Genomic DNA, 16407 nt, shown 5'->3' with positions numbered 1-16407 from the left:
TTTATGCTTATGCCATTACCTACTTATCATACAAATGAGCCGCGCCATGACAAAACCAACATAATGGGTTTGCGACCAGCATGGATCCAGACCAGCCTGCGCATCCGCGCCGTCTGATCAGGATCCATGTTGTTCGCTTACAAACCCTATAACAAGGAGAGACACTGATAGCGAACAGCATTGATCCTGATCAGACTGCGCGGATGCGCAGGCTGGTCTGGATCCACGCTGGTCGCAAACCTATTATGTTGGTTTTGTCGTGACGCCGTGACGCGGCTAAAATGAAAATACGACAAAACCTCTTAGCGCTTTCGTCATGAACACACTTCTCAAAGCACATCACGTGGACACATTTTTATTGTCAAATGCCAGTTTGTCTTGAGATAATTGCCATGTTGATGACTATAAGTATAATTTCATCATATAAAATAATAGACCCCCCCCCCCACCACCACCACCAGAAAAAAATCATTGAGAACATTTTTTGACACAAGATCCGCTCCATGCTTTCCTGAAAGAGGCAACAGGTTGCGGGGGCCGACATGGCAGGCGATGTGTCATAGACTATGCCGGGATAATTATAGATACGAAACTGTGGTACAAATGGTCTGTTTCCGTTACAGGTCAAGTGGTAGGAGGGAATAGTATCTTATTATTTCCGGTATAAAGACTTTCTAATGAAACGTATTTCCTTATTTAGAAACTTCTGTGCCAGTCAATGAAATTTAGATTTGTTACATCAACATCCTGTTGTGAGTTTCGCCGCATTATTCTTTTTGTCCGGATATAGCGGTTAACGTTGCGGCAATATTTGTTTACTATAAAATTATAATGATATAACAACCCACTATTAATCTTCATAATCAACATAGCGGTCAATTGTTTCAATACAAAGCTATAAAACTTTTTTATTTTAGATACAATTTATAGTACGATTCATAAATTTAACATCTGGGCTTGCAGCATTATTCTATAAAATGTTATCGTACCATTCAAAGATTTTCTGAACATTTTTACCTTACACATATCATATGTTCATTTATATTTTTTTTGTAAATGAATGTATGGTGGCATATTTCTGCCACTAGTTAACCTGATACCTTACTAGTTAGTTATCAGGTTAACTAGTTACGTAACTAGTTAACCTCTTAATTAACTAGTTAGATATCAGGTTATCTGGTGGCAGAAATATGCCACCATATTATGAATGCATAAATTTTAATGTTTTATCATATACTTAAACAGAAGTAATGCAGAAAGAGTAAACAATAGGAAAAAAATTAACAAATAGTCAAAAGAAAACGATGTATGAATATATTAACTGAAACAGTATCTGACCGAGTTATTGAATAAGCTACGTTTATACGCTATAATGCATCATTAAACGTTCAAGAAGATATCTTAGAACATGCTGATCTGCCTAGACAGAAAAAAGTAAAAACAGATAAAACAAAATTAAACTAGAATACTGATACAGAATGTAGATTATAGTTTCTCTCGAAAAAAAAAAACAACAACAAAAAAACGAGCGCGTCCGAACCATTTGAACAATATAGACCCGAAAAAATCTATCAAATTTCCGCGATAAGGTGTTTGAAAACATGATAAATTCGATAAGTTCGCGAAACTCATGCTGCTGGTGATTTTATGGCAGATTATTTAAGACAGAATCATTCCTTCCTCCCCCAATAACACAAACTCTGCCAGATAAGTTTGCCAAAAACATGGTTCTTTTCAAAATCAGCGGAAACTGTGTCATAAATTTTAATCGTTTGTTCATATTTTTTGTAAAGGGTTCCAAAGTTTATTCGTCATTTATTTGCACCTATGAGTTAGCTCAAAGGTTAAGACGTTCATAACGTTGAACTATTAATGTATACATTTTAATGAAATTATCAATGCGTCTTGTCCGTTCTATAACCTTCTACAATAGAAAATTTAAACTCATTTTTTTATAACTATATAATAAACCTTCAAGATAAAATAAAGTTCAAAAGCAAGCCGATGCAGGGTGTATATCCCTTATACAACTAAGAAAGATACCTGTTATTTTTTCATCTGAATTCAAGAATTTATAAGTACAGCAAAAAAAACAAAAAACCTAGCACAATTAAATTTCTATAAAATGTATGGAGAGATTTAGTTTTATAGGGTACAGATTCACCCATAACGTACATTTTCATCTTGATTAACCGATTTCAACATCCGCATAATATGAAAGAATTACGGGAATCAATTTAATGAGTACTTAATAAATAAATGTGGTAGATGAAACAATAGCAAATACTTGGTACTATATGCTAGAGCTATCTCTAAAATTTGCTTCAAGGCCGCTACACTAGTTCAAACAGTACATTAACAAATTATAAGAATAATAATAATAAGTATAGTACGCCGGTTGTATGTAAATGATGGCAGCAGACAAGCTGATGGAATTTACACCAATTAATCACACATTTATGTGCATTTGTAATGAATTACATCCCCGGCACAAAGCTCTTGGTAATTTCCTTGAATACGACCGCGTGTAACAGAATCGCGCGAAATATTTTGTTGGTTTTTTCTTCGGGGTAAATAACGGTACATCGAGTGCGTTTTAATCACTTTCAAACAAGGGTCACATGACAAGATTTTTAAGACTTTTTTATGTGTAATTATTTTATGTATTCATCAAGTATTATTTTTATGTTTGAAGTATGCATGTGTAAGGACATAAATCATGTAACACGTTTATAATTCTCTTTGAAGTATTATACAGTGACGTCATGACGTACGTCAAAAATATATCGTTAACATAAATATCATTTAACGTACAAAAGTACAGATGATCAGGAAAAAAAGACGATGCCATCACATTTTTAATCCTTCAAACATTTACTTATTTCATTCTTCAAGGAAAAGCGTTTTCGTACTTAAAAAAAAAAGAGAAAAATACTAATATGTTAATAATTTCAAAAATGTGTTCATCAATGTCCTTAAATGGGTACATATATACTGTGTTTTTGGTCAACTTTTGTCCTGACATTTGGATTTTGCCTTTATGTTCTACTCCCATTTTAGTTAACATTTGTGTACAAAAGTGCGCCACGGGTGACAATTTAAAATGTTATTGCTAGTTTCATCACACATTTTGAGTAAGCACTGTATTGAATGACTTGGCTCTATACTGGCAGTGTACTTTTGCAACTTATAATTGCCCTTTGGACGCAATATCAAACTTAAGTGCTTTTACTAGTGATCATTTTAAATGACAACAAAACCACTGTGTTGAAATAAGCGATGTTAAAGGTTACTGTTGATTTTAATGACTTAATTAATTACTTTAAAATATATTTACTATGTGTCTAAATGTCAATAAATGAATACATGTTTATATTAACTTTGTTGTTGTTATTGATTGAAGTAAATGTATGTATCATGTTTACACGAAGCAATTATCGTGTTATAGCGAAGCAACTACTTGTTACACAATTTGCGACTGTATATACATTATATTTTACATACATACTGTATTTCGTGTTAAAATGAATCATATAATTCATATGCAATTGTGAGAAAATGCTGAAAAATATTCTAAACTCGGTTCAGTAAGTGGACAGTACAAGGTATGTTACTGTTGACGTCTTCACATATTCTTAATAACAGAAAACTGTGGCAATTGTTCATTTCTGCTTCTTTTGAAATAGACCACCATGAAATGGATAAATGTTAGATGTGTAAATGACGACAAAACAAGCTGTTTGGTCAAGATATCATCGCCGCCATCCTTCCGCATGATATTTATACCTGCTCCGGGATGTGTGCTCCCGTAAAGTGATTTATGCCAAGACAATTTAAACATGAACTAGTCTCGGTACGTTGTAAACTAGTTCCTTCTTCTGTCTAGAACAAGTTTCAAGTACACGAGGCGATTAGCTTTCAGTGTAGACTGTTTCATGTTGGTTTTTGTTCTATATCTCGATTTTTTGTTAAGACATTAAATCAGGAAATTTTGGAGAAACCTTGAAACGGTTTCGGTGCTATAGTACATTTTCTGCGAATTTGGTATTGCATATTGAAAAAAAAAATTATTGATATAACTGGCTGTAATGATTTAATTAATAAACAAACAACAACAGCAAATGTATATACATTCGATAGAGCTGTTGATATGTTTCGAATGGTGTTAATATCACAATCATGAGAACAGTGAAAAAGAACGATCTCAAATTAATCAATAGCCAGTGAAGACGACTTGAAAATGAAAATCTCAGTATGATAAATTTTATTTCTCTTTAGTTCTTTGCTTTTTGTTGTCGGGAAACGCCCCCTTTATATAACATATGGATTTCCCATTTAATCTAGTCTACGAAATTTTAAACTCATGCGTTTTGGAACAATAACAATACTCTCTCATAGACAGTCATTAGTGCATACATTACAACAAGTTGGGGCGAAAGTGTTGCCAAATAACAACAGGGTGTTAATATCTGAGTTTACAACCTGCCTGTGATGCTGAAGAATAAAAAAAATCCAAGAGCAAGGCAACACCTGACAGTTGAAAAACAGCCTGTCTGATACGTAACGGCACACTTGGGGAGGTCTTAGATTAACATCCAGAAAAAACAGATACAGTAACGAAAGTTGTCTTAACACTGATTCATACAATATAACATCTGCTTAACTGGTGCTCATACCGGATATATATACAGAAATTACACAGAATTTATCAACATCCAAAGATTATCACACTTGTTTTAGCAACAAGTGGTTATGCAATACAAATGGTACTTGCTTCGCAAAAAAGAGAAGCAGGTAAAAAGATATGCTGATGTACTTTAAAAGTCTGTAATGATATGGGAAATTGCATTTATTTGATAATGAAATCATGCTTAAATGTGCAAAAATATATTTAGTGATAGTTTATAGTAAAAAGGTAAAGACAATATTATAGTTAAGACATAGTCACGCTTTCTCGGTAATGAAAAAGTAGCCAAAGGTTTGACTATTTATTGTTTATTTTTGGTTTATTTCCTTTTACAAAAACACAGTGGCATATTGGAGGAACGTAATCGAAGTTTGTTTCTGGTGTTCTTTTTTTACAAAAAGGGTAATGTATACAATAAAATGCAGTCTGTAGAATGGAATGATATGAGAAAATGTATATCAAGGGTGTATGTATTTTGTACTACGCGTGTACCATGTTTTATACATATTTTGTACTACACGTCTATCATGGGTGTATGTATTTTATACTACACGTATATCATAGGTGTATGTATTTTATACTACACGTGTATCATTGGTGTATGTATTTTGTACTACACGTGTATCATAGGTATATGTATTTTGTACTACACGAATATCATGGGTGTATGTATTTTGTACTACACGTGTATCATGGGTGTATGTATTTTGTGCTACATGTGTATCATGGGTGTATGTATCTTGTACTGCACGTGTATCATGGGTGTATGTATTTTGTACTACAGGTGTATCATGGCTATATGTATTATGTACTATACGTGAATCATGGGTATATATTTTTGTACTACACCTGTATCATGGGTGTATGTATTTTGTACTACACGTGTATCACGGGTAAATGCATTTTGTACTACATGTGTATCATGGCTAAATGCATTTTGTACTACACCTGTATAATGGGTGTATGTATCTTGTACTACACGTGTATCATTGGTATATGCATTTTGTACTACATGTGTATCATGGGTGTATGTATTTATACTACACGTGTATTATAGGTATGTGTATTTTGTACTACACGTGTATCATGGGTATATGCATTTTGTACTACATGTGTATCATGGGTGTATGTATTTATACTACACGTGTATCATGGGTATGTGTATTTTGTACTACACATGTATCATGGGTATATGTATTTTGTAATACACGTATATCATGGGTATATGTATTTTGTACTTTACGTGTATCATGGGTCTATTTATGTATTTTGTACTACACGTGTATCATGGGTGTATGTATTTTGTACTACACGTGTATCTTGGGTATATGCATTTTGTACTACACGTGTATCATGGGTATATGTATTTTGTACTACACGTATATCATTGGTATATGTATTTATACTACACGTGTATCATGGGTATGTGTATTTTGTACTACACGTGTATCATTGGTATATGTATTTTGTACTACACGTGTATTATGGGTATATGCATTTTGTACTAGACGTATATCATGGGTATATGTATTTTATACTACACGTGTATCATTGGTATATGTATTTTGTACTACACGTGTATCATGGGTGTGTGTATTTTGTACTACACGTGTATCATGGGTGTATGTATTTTGTATTACACGTGTATCATGGGTATATGAATGTATTTTGCACTACACGTGCATGTATTTTGTACTACACGTCTATCATGGGTATGTGTATTTTGTACTACGCGTGTATCTTTATATATATGTATTTTGTAATCATTAGTCCGGTACACGTGTATCGTTGGTGTATATATATTCATATATTAAACAGTTTAAACGCATATACATAGATAAAACATATGTAGAAATAAATGTTACATTCTTCATTGCTTATTAATGCGGTGATGTCATACAAAAAACATATCATTACATATACAAATACAGGCTTATCATGAATGAGTTAACAGAATTAATAACCCATCACAATCACGTGTATTTACATTACGCAATCCTAATTTTCATGTGATTTTGGCATCTGTGACCATTTAAAGTTAATATTTTCTTTAATTTACATCCTATTATGCATATAAGTCTGCAAAGGTTTTTGCGGAGGTATTACCACCCGTATTTCGTCTAGCCATCCCTTAAATATGACTAATTTAATTAAATGCTAAATTATTCTTTGATACCGTCAAATGACGGTCGTATCCAAGGTAAATCGAATAGAAAATTTATATAAATACATCGTTTGCCATCTAATATAACCTGTTACAAAATGGGCTCTCTGAAATAGAATATGTATTTTGTATTTATTCAAAATACAAGTTGATTATCGCGCAGAAACTGTTCAATGGACTTGTCTTTAATTCAGTGAGGTGACTCACCCCATTTTTCGTTATCTAATATACGTATAGTTCAGGCTTCTCATAAACTATCAAATTAGGGAGAATGCCGCTTAGGACCTTTCATTAATGCATACGGAACCAGTATAATATATTCCCTGGATGATTCATGAAATGATTTGTGATTGTAAGACGTTTTTCATTAATAACACTTTAAGGAACGTAATTTAAATGTCTGATTCGATGTTAGCACGCGAATTTTCTCTTTAGTCTTAAATACGGTCTACTTGATAAAATTAGGGTCAACTTATATCACTGTAAAGTAATTACACGAACCATATTTGTATACATGCATTACACATGTTTAATATTATCACGCGGGTACAAGAAAGAAGTAAACAATAAACAAAACTAAATATATGACTAATGCAATCAGCTAAATATGTACCACTCTATCTTTTTTTGGCGTCTGTTTTCTCGCGTATGTACAGTTATATACGAGTACATAATTATATACATATAGTTTTTTAAGAATTGTTCTAGATTGTGGAAAATAATTTATAGAAATAAAAGGCATGCATTAGTCATACGCTGTCATTGACACGTGCATATTAACCAATATAAACAATAATTTATATCCTATATATTTTCCTATATCAGTTTTCTTTATATAGTATATTTGATTTTAATTCGATAAAGATTGTATAAAAAGCATTATGAAATAGCATAAAAATGTACATAACATGCATTTACCCGTGCAATGAATCATTCCGCGGTATTAACCAAGGCTTTATAAGTAGTCAAATTAACTATGTTATAAATTCATTTTTTTTTTATTTCGTGTTTTAACGCATTTAAGGTTGCATGGGTCAGTGAGAAGTATCTTACCAACGAAAGGGCAACTATTATGCTTTTATAACGTAAAATCTGATATGTATTGTCAAATAAGTGTACTGATTACAAACTTTGATAGTATTTTGTTGATACTTTTCATACTTGAATGAATGAAATAGCATTTCTGAATGGGTATTTACGCCGCCTGATTTGCAATTTTTATGTAATGGAAATTTCAAAACCACAAAAATGGCATTAATAGGCAATATTGTAATGTATCTTATAGTAAAATGCGCGAATTTTAACAATGGCATGTGTGACGTCATCCTTGGCTAGAGAAACACTAGATGATTTATAACACGATTACGAAGTTTGCACTTTCGAAGCTTCTGCACTTGTGCACTCGTAAAACGAAGATAATTTTCAAATAAAAAATAGAATCATAAAAAACAAAAACTGTGGAGTTTGTAGTGCAGCCATAGGTCCAAGAGAACAATTGTGAAATGTGTAATCTGAATTTAAGATGCTTGTTCAAAAGAGATATTAAAAAGATGGTACAGACGTGCACGATAAAATGATATAAAACCGTGCATGGTCGGGAACCTTACATGTAATAAGATAGTTGACGCATTAGGTGCAGATATCTTCTGTTACAGGAAAGTTTGATAACTTACCGAAGAAAACTAGCTTCAAGTATTTGTTAACACTAGGGGGAGACTGGCCGTTTAATGAAGCAATGGCTAGTAAAGTAATTAAATCAGCCAAGTGTATGTTGATAACCACTAACAGTTACTTTAGCAAAATCAATTACACATAAAATACACGTTGTTAAATGAAATGGGATATATTATTTATTGTTAGAATTTATACAATCGTGAAAAATTTGGATTAAGCAATATTTCTTCTAGTGTATTGGTATTTACTCCGGCCCGTTAACTTTTTTGTTTAGTCACGGAATGAGTGTGCACTATTTATGTATCCGTTTGTAAAATGGCCAAACGATATTTATATTATATAGATCTATATATACAGTACAAGCAACAATTTGCTAATTGATAAATCGGGTAATTTATTGTTAAAAAGACTTCGCTGATAAGTGTCAATCCGACAAAACGAAATACATTCACAGTGAAGAAAGTTACCATAATATAATTTTTATTGTAATGGTATCAAAGAAGTACCAATAAAAATGTTATTAAAAATTAAGTGGCATGATAACGCAAAACTTTGAAATACCATTACTTTGAAATACTAGTGCGTTTGACCTTTTCTTTATAACTATACCGTTGGCAAACTGTTTGTTTAACAAATGTTAACGGTCACACGACATCTTATAATTGTTTATGTAAATCGTTTAAAATTATGAACATAACTGTAAAAAGTGCTCTACACTCCTTTAATAGATATCAAAGTAAAGTCAAGAACCCTGTGCACAAACAACAAAACCTTAGATTCTTGCAGAGGCCAAACATCAAAAATATTCATACCCCATTTTATAAAATGCACTAATGCAAAAACCATGTATTCTCTTTTAAATTTTCCTTTCTTCGTGCATGTCATTTTATTTTCTTCCAAAACATGTGTTTTAAATTTGTATACAGCATGAGCTTTGTATCGAAAATTAGGGTAACTCCCTCTGACCACAGAGTTCCCCTTTTCATTAAATCTATGCTAATTTTGTAGATACGAGTATATATTTCACCGATTTTACGTTGCACTGCGTTAACTACATCAATTGTACTGGTAATAGTTTAGATATATAAAAACCCAAATGTAATTTTTACGATTTAAGTAACAGATTTTGGTTCGTTTAAATAGATTGAGACTTTGGCAATGGCGTTGTAAAATCCCCGTTGCATGATCAGTTGTTGTTTTTTGTATTTTTATGTATCGAGTTTCATAAAGAAAGAGTGTGTTGAACACTTATATTGACCTGATTTGCATTTTGCTCGGCTTTTGTTTCCACTTCTTTTAATATACTATATAATATAATAAATATAATATACTATTTCATGTACTTCTCTTGAAACCGATCTTATAATTTTGCACATTTTTGTCATTTTTACAATAGTTGGCACGCATGGGGTTTCCCTCACTGTTCATCGCGTATTCGATATTACAGAGTATAGGCCAATAAATTACATTGTACTTAATATGACATTAATGTAACTTCAATTGCAATGGCACCAAATTTTGACATTTTAGATGCAAATTATTTCGATAAAATGATTAGTACATTCAGATTATATTAATTAATTTCCTTTAACGACGTAACTTTTACTGAAAATTTATATTTCATAAGGCGGTGGAGGGGGGGGGGGTGCGGTTGTTACCGCATTAAATCCTGATCTAAACATAAGGACACTCAAACCATTTTATATCTACAAAAGTACTTATACACATTAATACTGATAGTCTGACATTATCTCACGGTTATGACGTCTTAGTTTTTTTTTTTACTCTATTTAAGTGGGAAAAAAATTTGTGCCTAAAATTCAAATTATCATTTCAAATATATCAATTTCGAATTATCATAGGATTACTTAAAACACACTTAAAAACAACAATAGCAACAACAAATATAATGAAAAATTATTATACCTCTGCCTCAATTTTATTATGGACTGATAATGAACTTTTCCGTTTCTCGTACATGGCTTGGTCCCGATGGTCCCGGTATTGGTAGAACTTCTCTCCTAAACTCGACCCCAGCAGCACGGTAACTAAACAGAAGGCGGTTAGTGGGCTATACCATTCCGAGGCCATAGTCTTTATAGTGTTGGATTAAATCCAGCAGGTCAATATCCAGTAATTGCAGTATTTGTTTCTACGATAATAAATAATCTATGTGTTATATGGTTCATAACGATCGTCTGTCGACCCGAACAGATATTGGATAACATAATATCCCATGTAAAATTGTTCCCTATATTCTTGTACTGTATAGTAACTCATATATTGTATATGTACTACAGTGAAAACATCATCTTTGAATAGTACTTCACGTTATAATTATATTATATCCATAAATAATTATAATAATAAAACACTTTTGATGAATATAGATATCCAAAAACAGAGTATCACAACTTTCTTTTGAATTAAACACTCCCGTCTTTGCCGGAAGGTCTCGAGCTAATCCATGCAGACAGCTTCATCTTCTGATATAGCATCAATTTAAACACCCCTGTAAACACACAAATAAATACAAATCAATTCCCGATGGAACGAAAAAAACACTCTTAATCAAAGAAGCGTGATTATAAAGCATGAAAATATTGCCTCCACCTCATATGGTCCGACCAACTTTGGTTTCCTGATTTTAAATAACTCCACTAGACTATTGAGTGACTAAAGCCCCCTAAATTTGAAGTACCTCGACAAGTGTCCAATAAACATTCCTTTCACTTAATGACTATGAAACCGTGTATTGGTAAGTTTATTTTCTACGTTATTAATCCGAGTGATATTCCACGATTATCTAAACTTGTACGAACCACCTCACATCTTGATCTTATTGTGCAAAGAACATGTTCACTCCGTCAACGACTGTTTTATTATATACGATTTACAACAGCTCTTCTCCACCATGTTAAATAAGCCTTCTTTAATGTTTAAACGTTTCAAAATGTATCAAAATAAAAATTTATTCTGTCCTATATTTTATTTTTTTGAACTTATTTTTTTAAAAAAAGATTGCAGTTCACAAAAAAGCAAAAAATAGTTTGTCCCCTTCTACACTATATTTATTGAATATTTTAGTATATAAAATTAAAATCCTGTATGCTACAAATTCAATAGTTTACAAATCTTTATTACCGCCATGCGACTTATATCTAAACGCGTTTAACGTTTTCCCATGCACTACAGTACATGACAAGCAGACCGGCTATTATGTGGTAAACGTAGAAAACCTAGGCTGTTATTGTAGTTTACTTGCGAAGAGTGAGACACAATATGATATTATATATCTTCAGACTAAATAACAGCAATCATACAAGTGGTATATTTATCTAATTATAATCAGCTCGCGTACAGTGCGCATGCGCAGAAATAATGCCAAACTGTACCAGTCTATATCTCAGACTCGTCTGTAAGTCAGTCACATCTCGGCCATCGGAATGAACGCTTCATTCAACTCTTAGCCAGTTTACGTGTTAATTAAATGTATTGTTATTTATACTTCTTTAGATCTACATTCTAATTAATTGAAGCATTTAGTACAAGTTATATTTAATATTATATTGCCGATAATAAAAATTATATAATATAAATGAACGATTTAACTACAAGTAGAAATTTATGTAAAGTTGTAAACCGACATTTTCACTTTTATAGTTTAATATATATATACATTATATCAGTACGTATAAAAGCTTGCTGTAAATATAGGGTCTCTTTCCTTAAATATTAAAAGAACCTAAATTATGCTTTTACGTAAATACTGACAAAAGTAATTCCGTCGAGAAAACCTGGCCAATCTGCAGACGACATATTTTAAACAGAAACAACACTGAGTCATCGAGAATGATCTATAAAAGCCCATCTGAGAACGTCTAAGAAACCTTCTCGTCTGCAAAATACAGGGTTAAATGTCAATGCGAAGACGATCTCTCAAAATAAATCTCAATATTACTTCGTTATAGTGAAATAATATTTACACTGTTACAGTGCATGTAAATATCGCAGACAGCTAAGAACCTTCTCCGCAGAAGACAGTGTATTGAACGTAGATTCTATTCGTTATTTTTTTCCCGCCAATACAGACATTATTTCAGAGAAGTAAACCGTTACTGAAGCAACGCGTGTGAAAAGTATAACGTTAAATAATTCATCATATTGAATGTTCAAGCAAGTCTTTTAGCTTTACTTGTTTTAGTTAAAAGTCGCTTAATTCTTGCAGCTTGCCTTTAAACGCTGAAGAATTTTATTCTTACAGAGGACAGCTAATGAAAAGAAGAATCATTATTTAATGACAATTAATGTACATTTATAATGGCATCCTACAAAGCTCCGGCTAGCGACTTTGCATTCCGTATAGGGTTATTATTCTGTAGACATTAAGCAACTGGGCTTAAATTACAAGTGAAATGATTTAAGTAAAAGGACTAAGCCTAACACTGTCATATCAAATATTTGTTGAAATAGATTTTCATAAGATCAAATAAAGTCTTCTTATTGTAGACACAAAATATTTGGACCAAATTTCTAAGATATGGGAACTGTTTGTCAGTTTAATTAGGTAATTTAAGTTAAACTTATAAAATATCTATGTATTTACCTGCATTTTGGCTTTAAAAATACATTTTTACCGCGCATTGAAATCAAATAAGCATATAAATACGATATAATTGGGTTGCAACATTTAAATGTCCGTAAAAGGTACAACCGACAATACAGTCAATCTCTTTCAAAAAGCTTTTGTTTTTGTTACTACCATTAAGAAGTTCTTCAGAGACTTAGCCCGTCCTAAACACGCCTCTTAAATAAACTTAGACTATGAATGAATCCCCATCGAATGATTAAGGGTATTAGCTGTTTTACATTTATGGATATCGTACAAACTTTGGCCGTTTACTTCACTTTATATCTTGTTTTAACATCAAACATTGCAATGCGATGAGTGTTTACTCTAGTATAGCCAAGGTGTAAAACCATTGGACTGATAAATGAGAATATCACCGTTGCTTGGCTAGCCTTAAAACAGCCTTAGCATATGCATTTTATGGTTGGCATCAAAGCTAAGCAATTTTTGATATTTTCATTCATACTAATTGCATGCATGAACTTTGGTAGTAATTTGAGCTATCACCCTCTTTTTTGTGCCGTAAAACGATCGAAAATCATACACTTATATCATTAGTTTTACATTTCATAAGTAAATATTAGTTTTGAAGTGGTTTGTGAATGAAATCAAAAGGTATGACCGATTTGTCAGATATTGGAGAAACTGTATTCAAATCTTTCGATGCAACTGAAAAACATTAATGAAGAGATATTCAAATTTGTAATTGTAAATGTCACGCCGTTGCAGTTTACACCATTAAAGGCTTGTAATAAAAGGTTTGTGCACACATCAAGCAGAAATTGTATTAATCTTAATGCAACAGCGGCGTATCTTAGTGATAAACAAAATTTTCCACCATTAAACTCATCAAAGGACAGGTTCAATCATCGTTTCATATGGTAAGATTTTTTTTATTCAAGCAGTGGTAGTCTGGTGTCAGTCTGAAACGACCTGTCAATTCGTATGGATAAACACTGATAATTAACGGTGTTTCATTAGTAAAACCGAACATGTCTTTCGTTGTAAAGTATGTTTAACTGCGTTTATCTATATATATTCATTAGTTAATCTGGAATATACATCCAAAAAGTCTTATTGGCTTGTTATCACACGTATCCATTAGTCTTACAAAGTGTTTCCGGTCATGGCAAACAGATAGCTATAAAACTATAGACGGAAAAGTATACTGTGTCAATGGAACGATATTGAAGATGAATTTCATTTTATTATAGACTTTTGCAGCATAATTATGTCTTTCTCACATCGGAGCGTCTACTAATTATAACATAAACGCACTTGAAAGCGACCCTTTGCCCACCCAAAAGTAAATGGTAAAAAGTTAATGGTCAGTGAATAGGTAAAAATAAAAATAACTTGACAATTTCCATAGTTGTGTACAATTTTATATTTAACTATGAAAAGTCAAGTATTGGTCAATCACCAATTATAATTGCCGATCATCTGAAACAACTCAACTTGATAGCAACAAAGTAAGCACAATGTCACATATTAAAGGTCCGCAAAATAATAAATTTATTGAAATATGGTGAAAGAGTTGCAACTCGCTGTAATAAATACATCAAATGAGTTTTGAATTTCACATTGCTCTACGTATGATACAAAATCAATTTTCAGTAAACAATGTCCAAACATTTTCTCATTTTCACTAAAGCACAAACTGTGTGATAAAGAAACATTATACGTCTTTAGTTCAGACATTACTTTAATAAGTTACCCGAGACAAGACTTCAACCTACAACCTTCTTTCAAATTATGATACAAATGCTTACTTTATATCAATTCATAAACCGTTCATAAAAAAGTGAACACCTATTTCATTCATTAAACGCACGTTTAATATTTCAAGGCGACATTTTCTTTAATGACACTTTCTTGAGTGACTCATGCGTCACAATAAATGCCCGATTTTGAAACAAGATAAACATGGTGTTTAAACAGATCTAAACATTCGGCTTTAATATCCTATCGATCGCGAAAATAGGGCGCGTTGATAAATAGACCTAAGCATGTTTTACTGTTAAAATCATTCAATGAACATTTAATGGAAACGGACTGAAAGGTCTTCTTAATACTAGTATACGTTTTAGCCTTGATATTCTTAATTGTTGCTTGTTTAATTCTTAATTACCAAATTTCTATTTTAAATATCTTAGCAAGACACGAAGACTGCGAGTTTATGAAAGAAAATAACTGCCCAAAACTTTATGACAAAAATTCGTTTGTTAAGGAATAAAACATGTTTAACGATTTTACACGTTTTAGATTTATTAATACATTTTTGCTATGCAATAGAACTAAGATAATTTCGTTAGTAGACCTGTAACATTAAATGCTATAAAAATGAAGTGATATAAAAATATGCTTATTTAGGATATAGTTCAATGTGCTTTTTTCACTTGAAAGCAACTTATGATTTAAGAAAAAAGAATAATCAAATTTAAAAGCACTTCTAATCAATCCTATGTTTTAAATGTCGCGACAATTGCTTTTGTAGATTTGTCTGCACATTGTACAAATATTAGCAATTCTCGTACGATATTGGTGGGGTGAGGCGTTGCGTCAAAACAAGTATAAAACTTTCACTAGATTGTATCGTACCGTCTGAATAGTTGAGCTTTACCGATGATATATTAAAGGCTTTGATACAACGATAGATTAAAGGTAGATGGTTTGATGATTTGATAGAGACATTTGGCAAGTCGAACTAAATGCTTTTAAATGTTTTTTGCTGATACTGCAAAAATGCACTCTTAACACTTGTACAGTATCAAATGATATATTTTATTTCATTTGAAAATTTGTATTTTTAAAAAAAATAAAAACAGTTTTTTACAACATATTTTATCTTATACATCGTATAAATGATTGTTTAAACAATCTTTGATATTTGCAAATATGTTTGAACTTCCATTGTAAAAGAATGTTTTCAGTAGGGGAAAAAAAAGAACATTAAAATATCTGTGGGATACAAATAACACATTTAAAAGTAACGGATTGTGAACGTGTAATTTGATAATACACATATGATGAATTGTTATGTAAAATACAAATAAATAAATAAATAAATAAATAAATAGATAAATAAATAAATAAATAAATAAATAAATAAATAAATAAATAAATAAATAAATAAATAAATAAATAAATAAATAAATAAATAAATAAACAAACAAACAAAGAGAAAAGCAAATAGAAAACGTTATGTTTTTTTTAGCTTATTTGATAGAAATATATGAACAACAGTTAAAG

The 16407-nt window shown here is 31.6% G+C and overlaps 1 protein-coding gene across 2 annotated transcripts in view; it reads right to left on the bottom strand.

Moving 5' to 3' along the window:
• Window positions 1-16407, bottom strand: part of LOC132732465 (matrix metallopeptidase-21-like) — a 71490-nt gene that overhangs the window by 15752 nt on the left and 39331 nt on the right. The window contains exons 1-2 of one of the 2 annotated variants that reach the window (XM_060718883.1): window positions 11670-11818; window positions 10452-11037 (exon numbers count right to left, since the gene is read on the bottom strand). In XM_060718883.1, coding sequence (XP_060574866.1) covers window positions 10452-10616 — 165 coding nt within the window. In that variant the 5' untranslated portion in view covers window positions 10617-11037; window positions 11670-11818. Of the gene's footprint in view, window positions 1-10451; window positions 11038-11669; window positions 11819-16407 lie in introns of those variants that run through there. The other variant, XM_060718885.1, reaches the window with a different exon arrangement.

This window comes from Ruditapes philippinarum, unplaced genomic scaffold (genome assembly GCF_026571515.1).
Source record: "Ruditapes philippinarum isolate M1 unplaced genomic scaffold, ASM2657151v2 ctg1293_1_1_1_1, whole genome shotgun sequence".
Classification (NCBI taxonomy): Eukaryota; Metazoa; Mollusca; class Bivalvia; order Venerida; family Veneridae; genus Ruditapes; species Ruditapes philippinarum.
The sequence above is the reverse complement of the archived record's forward strand: the minus strand, read 5'-3'. Positions and strand labels throughout refer to the sequence as shown.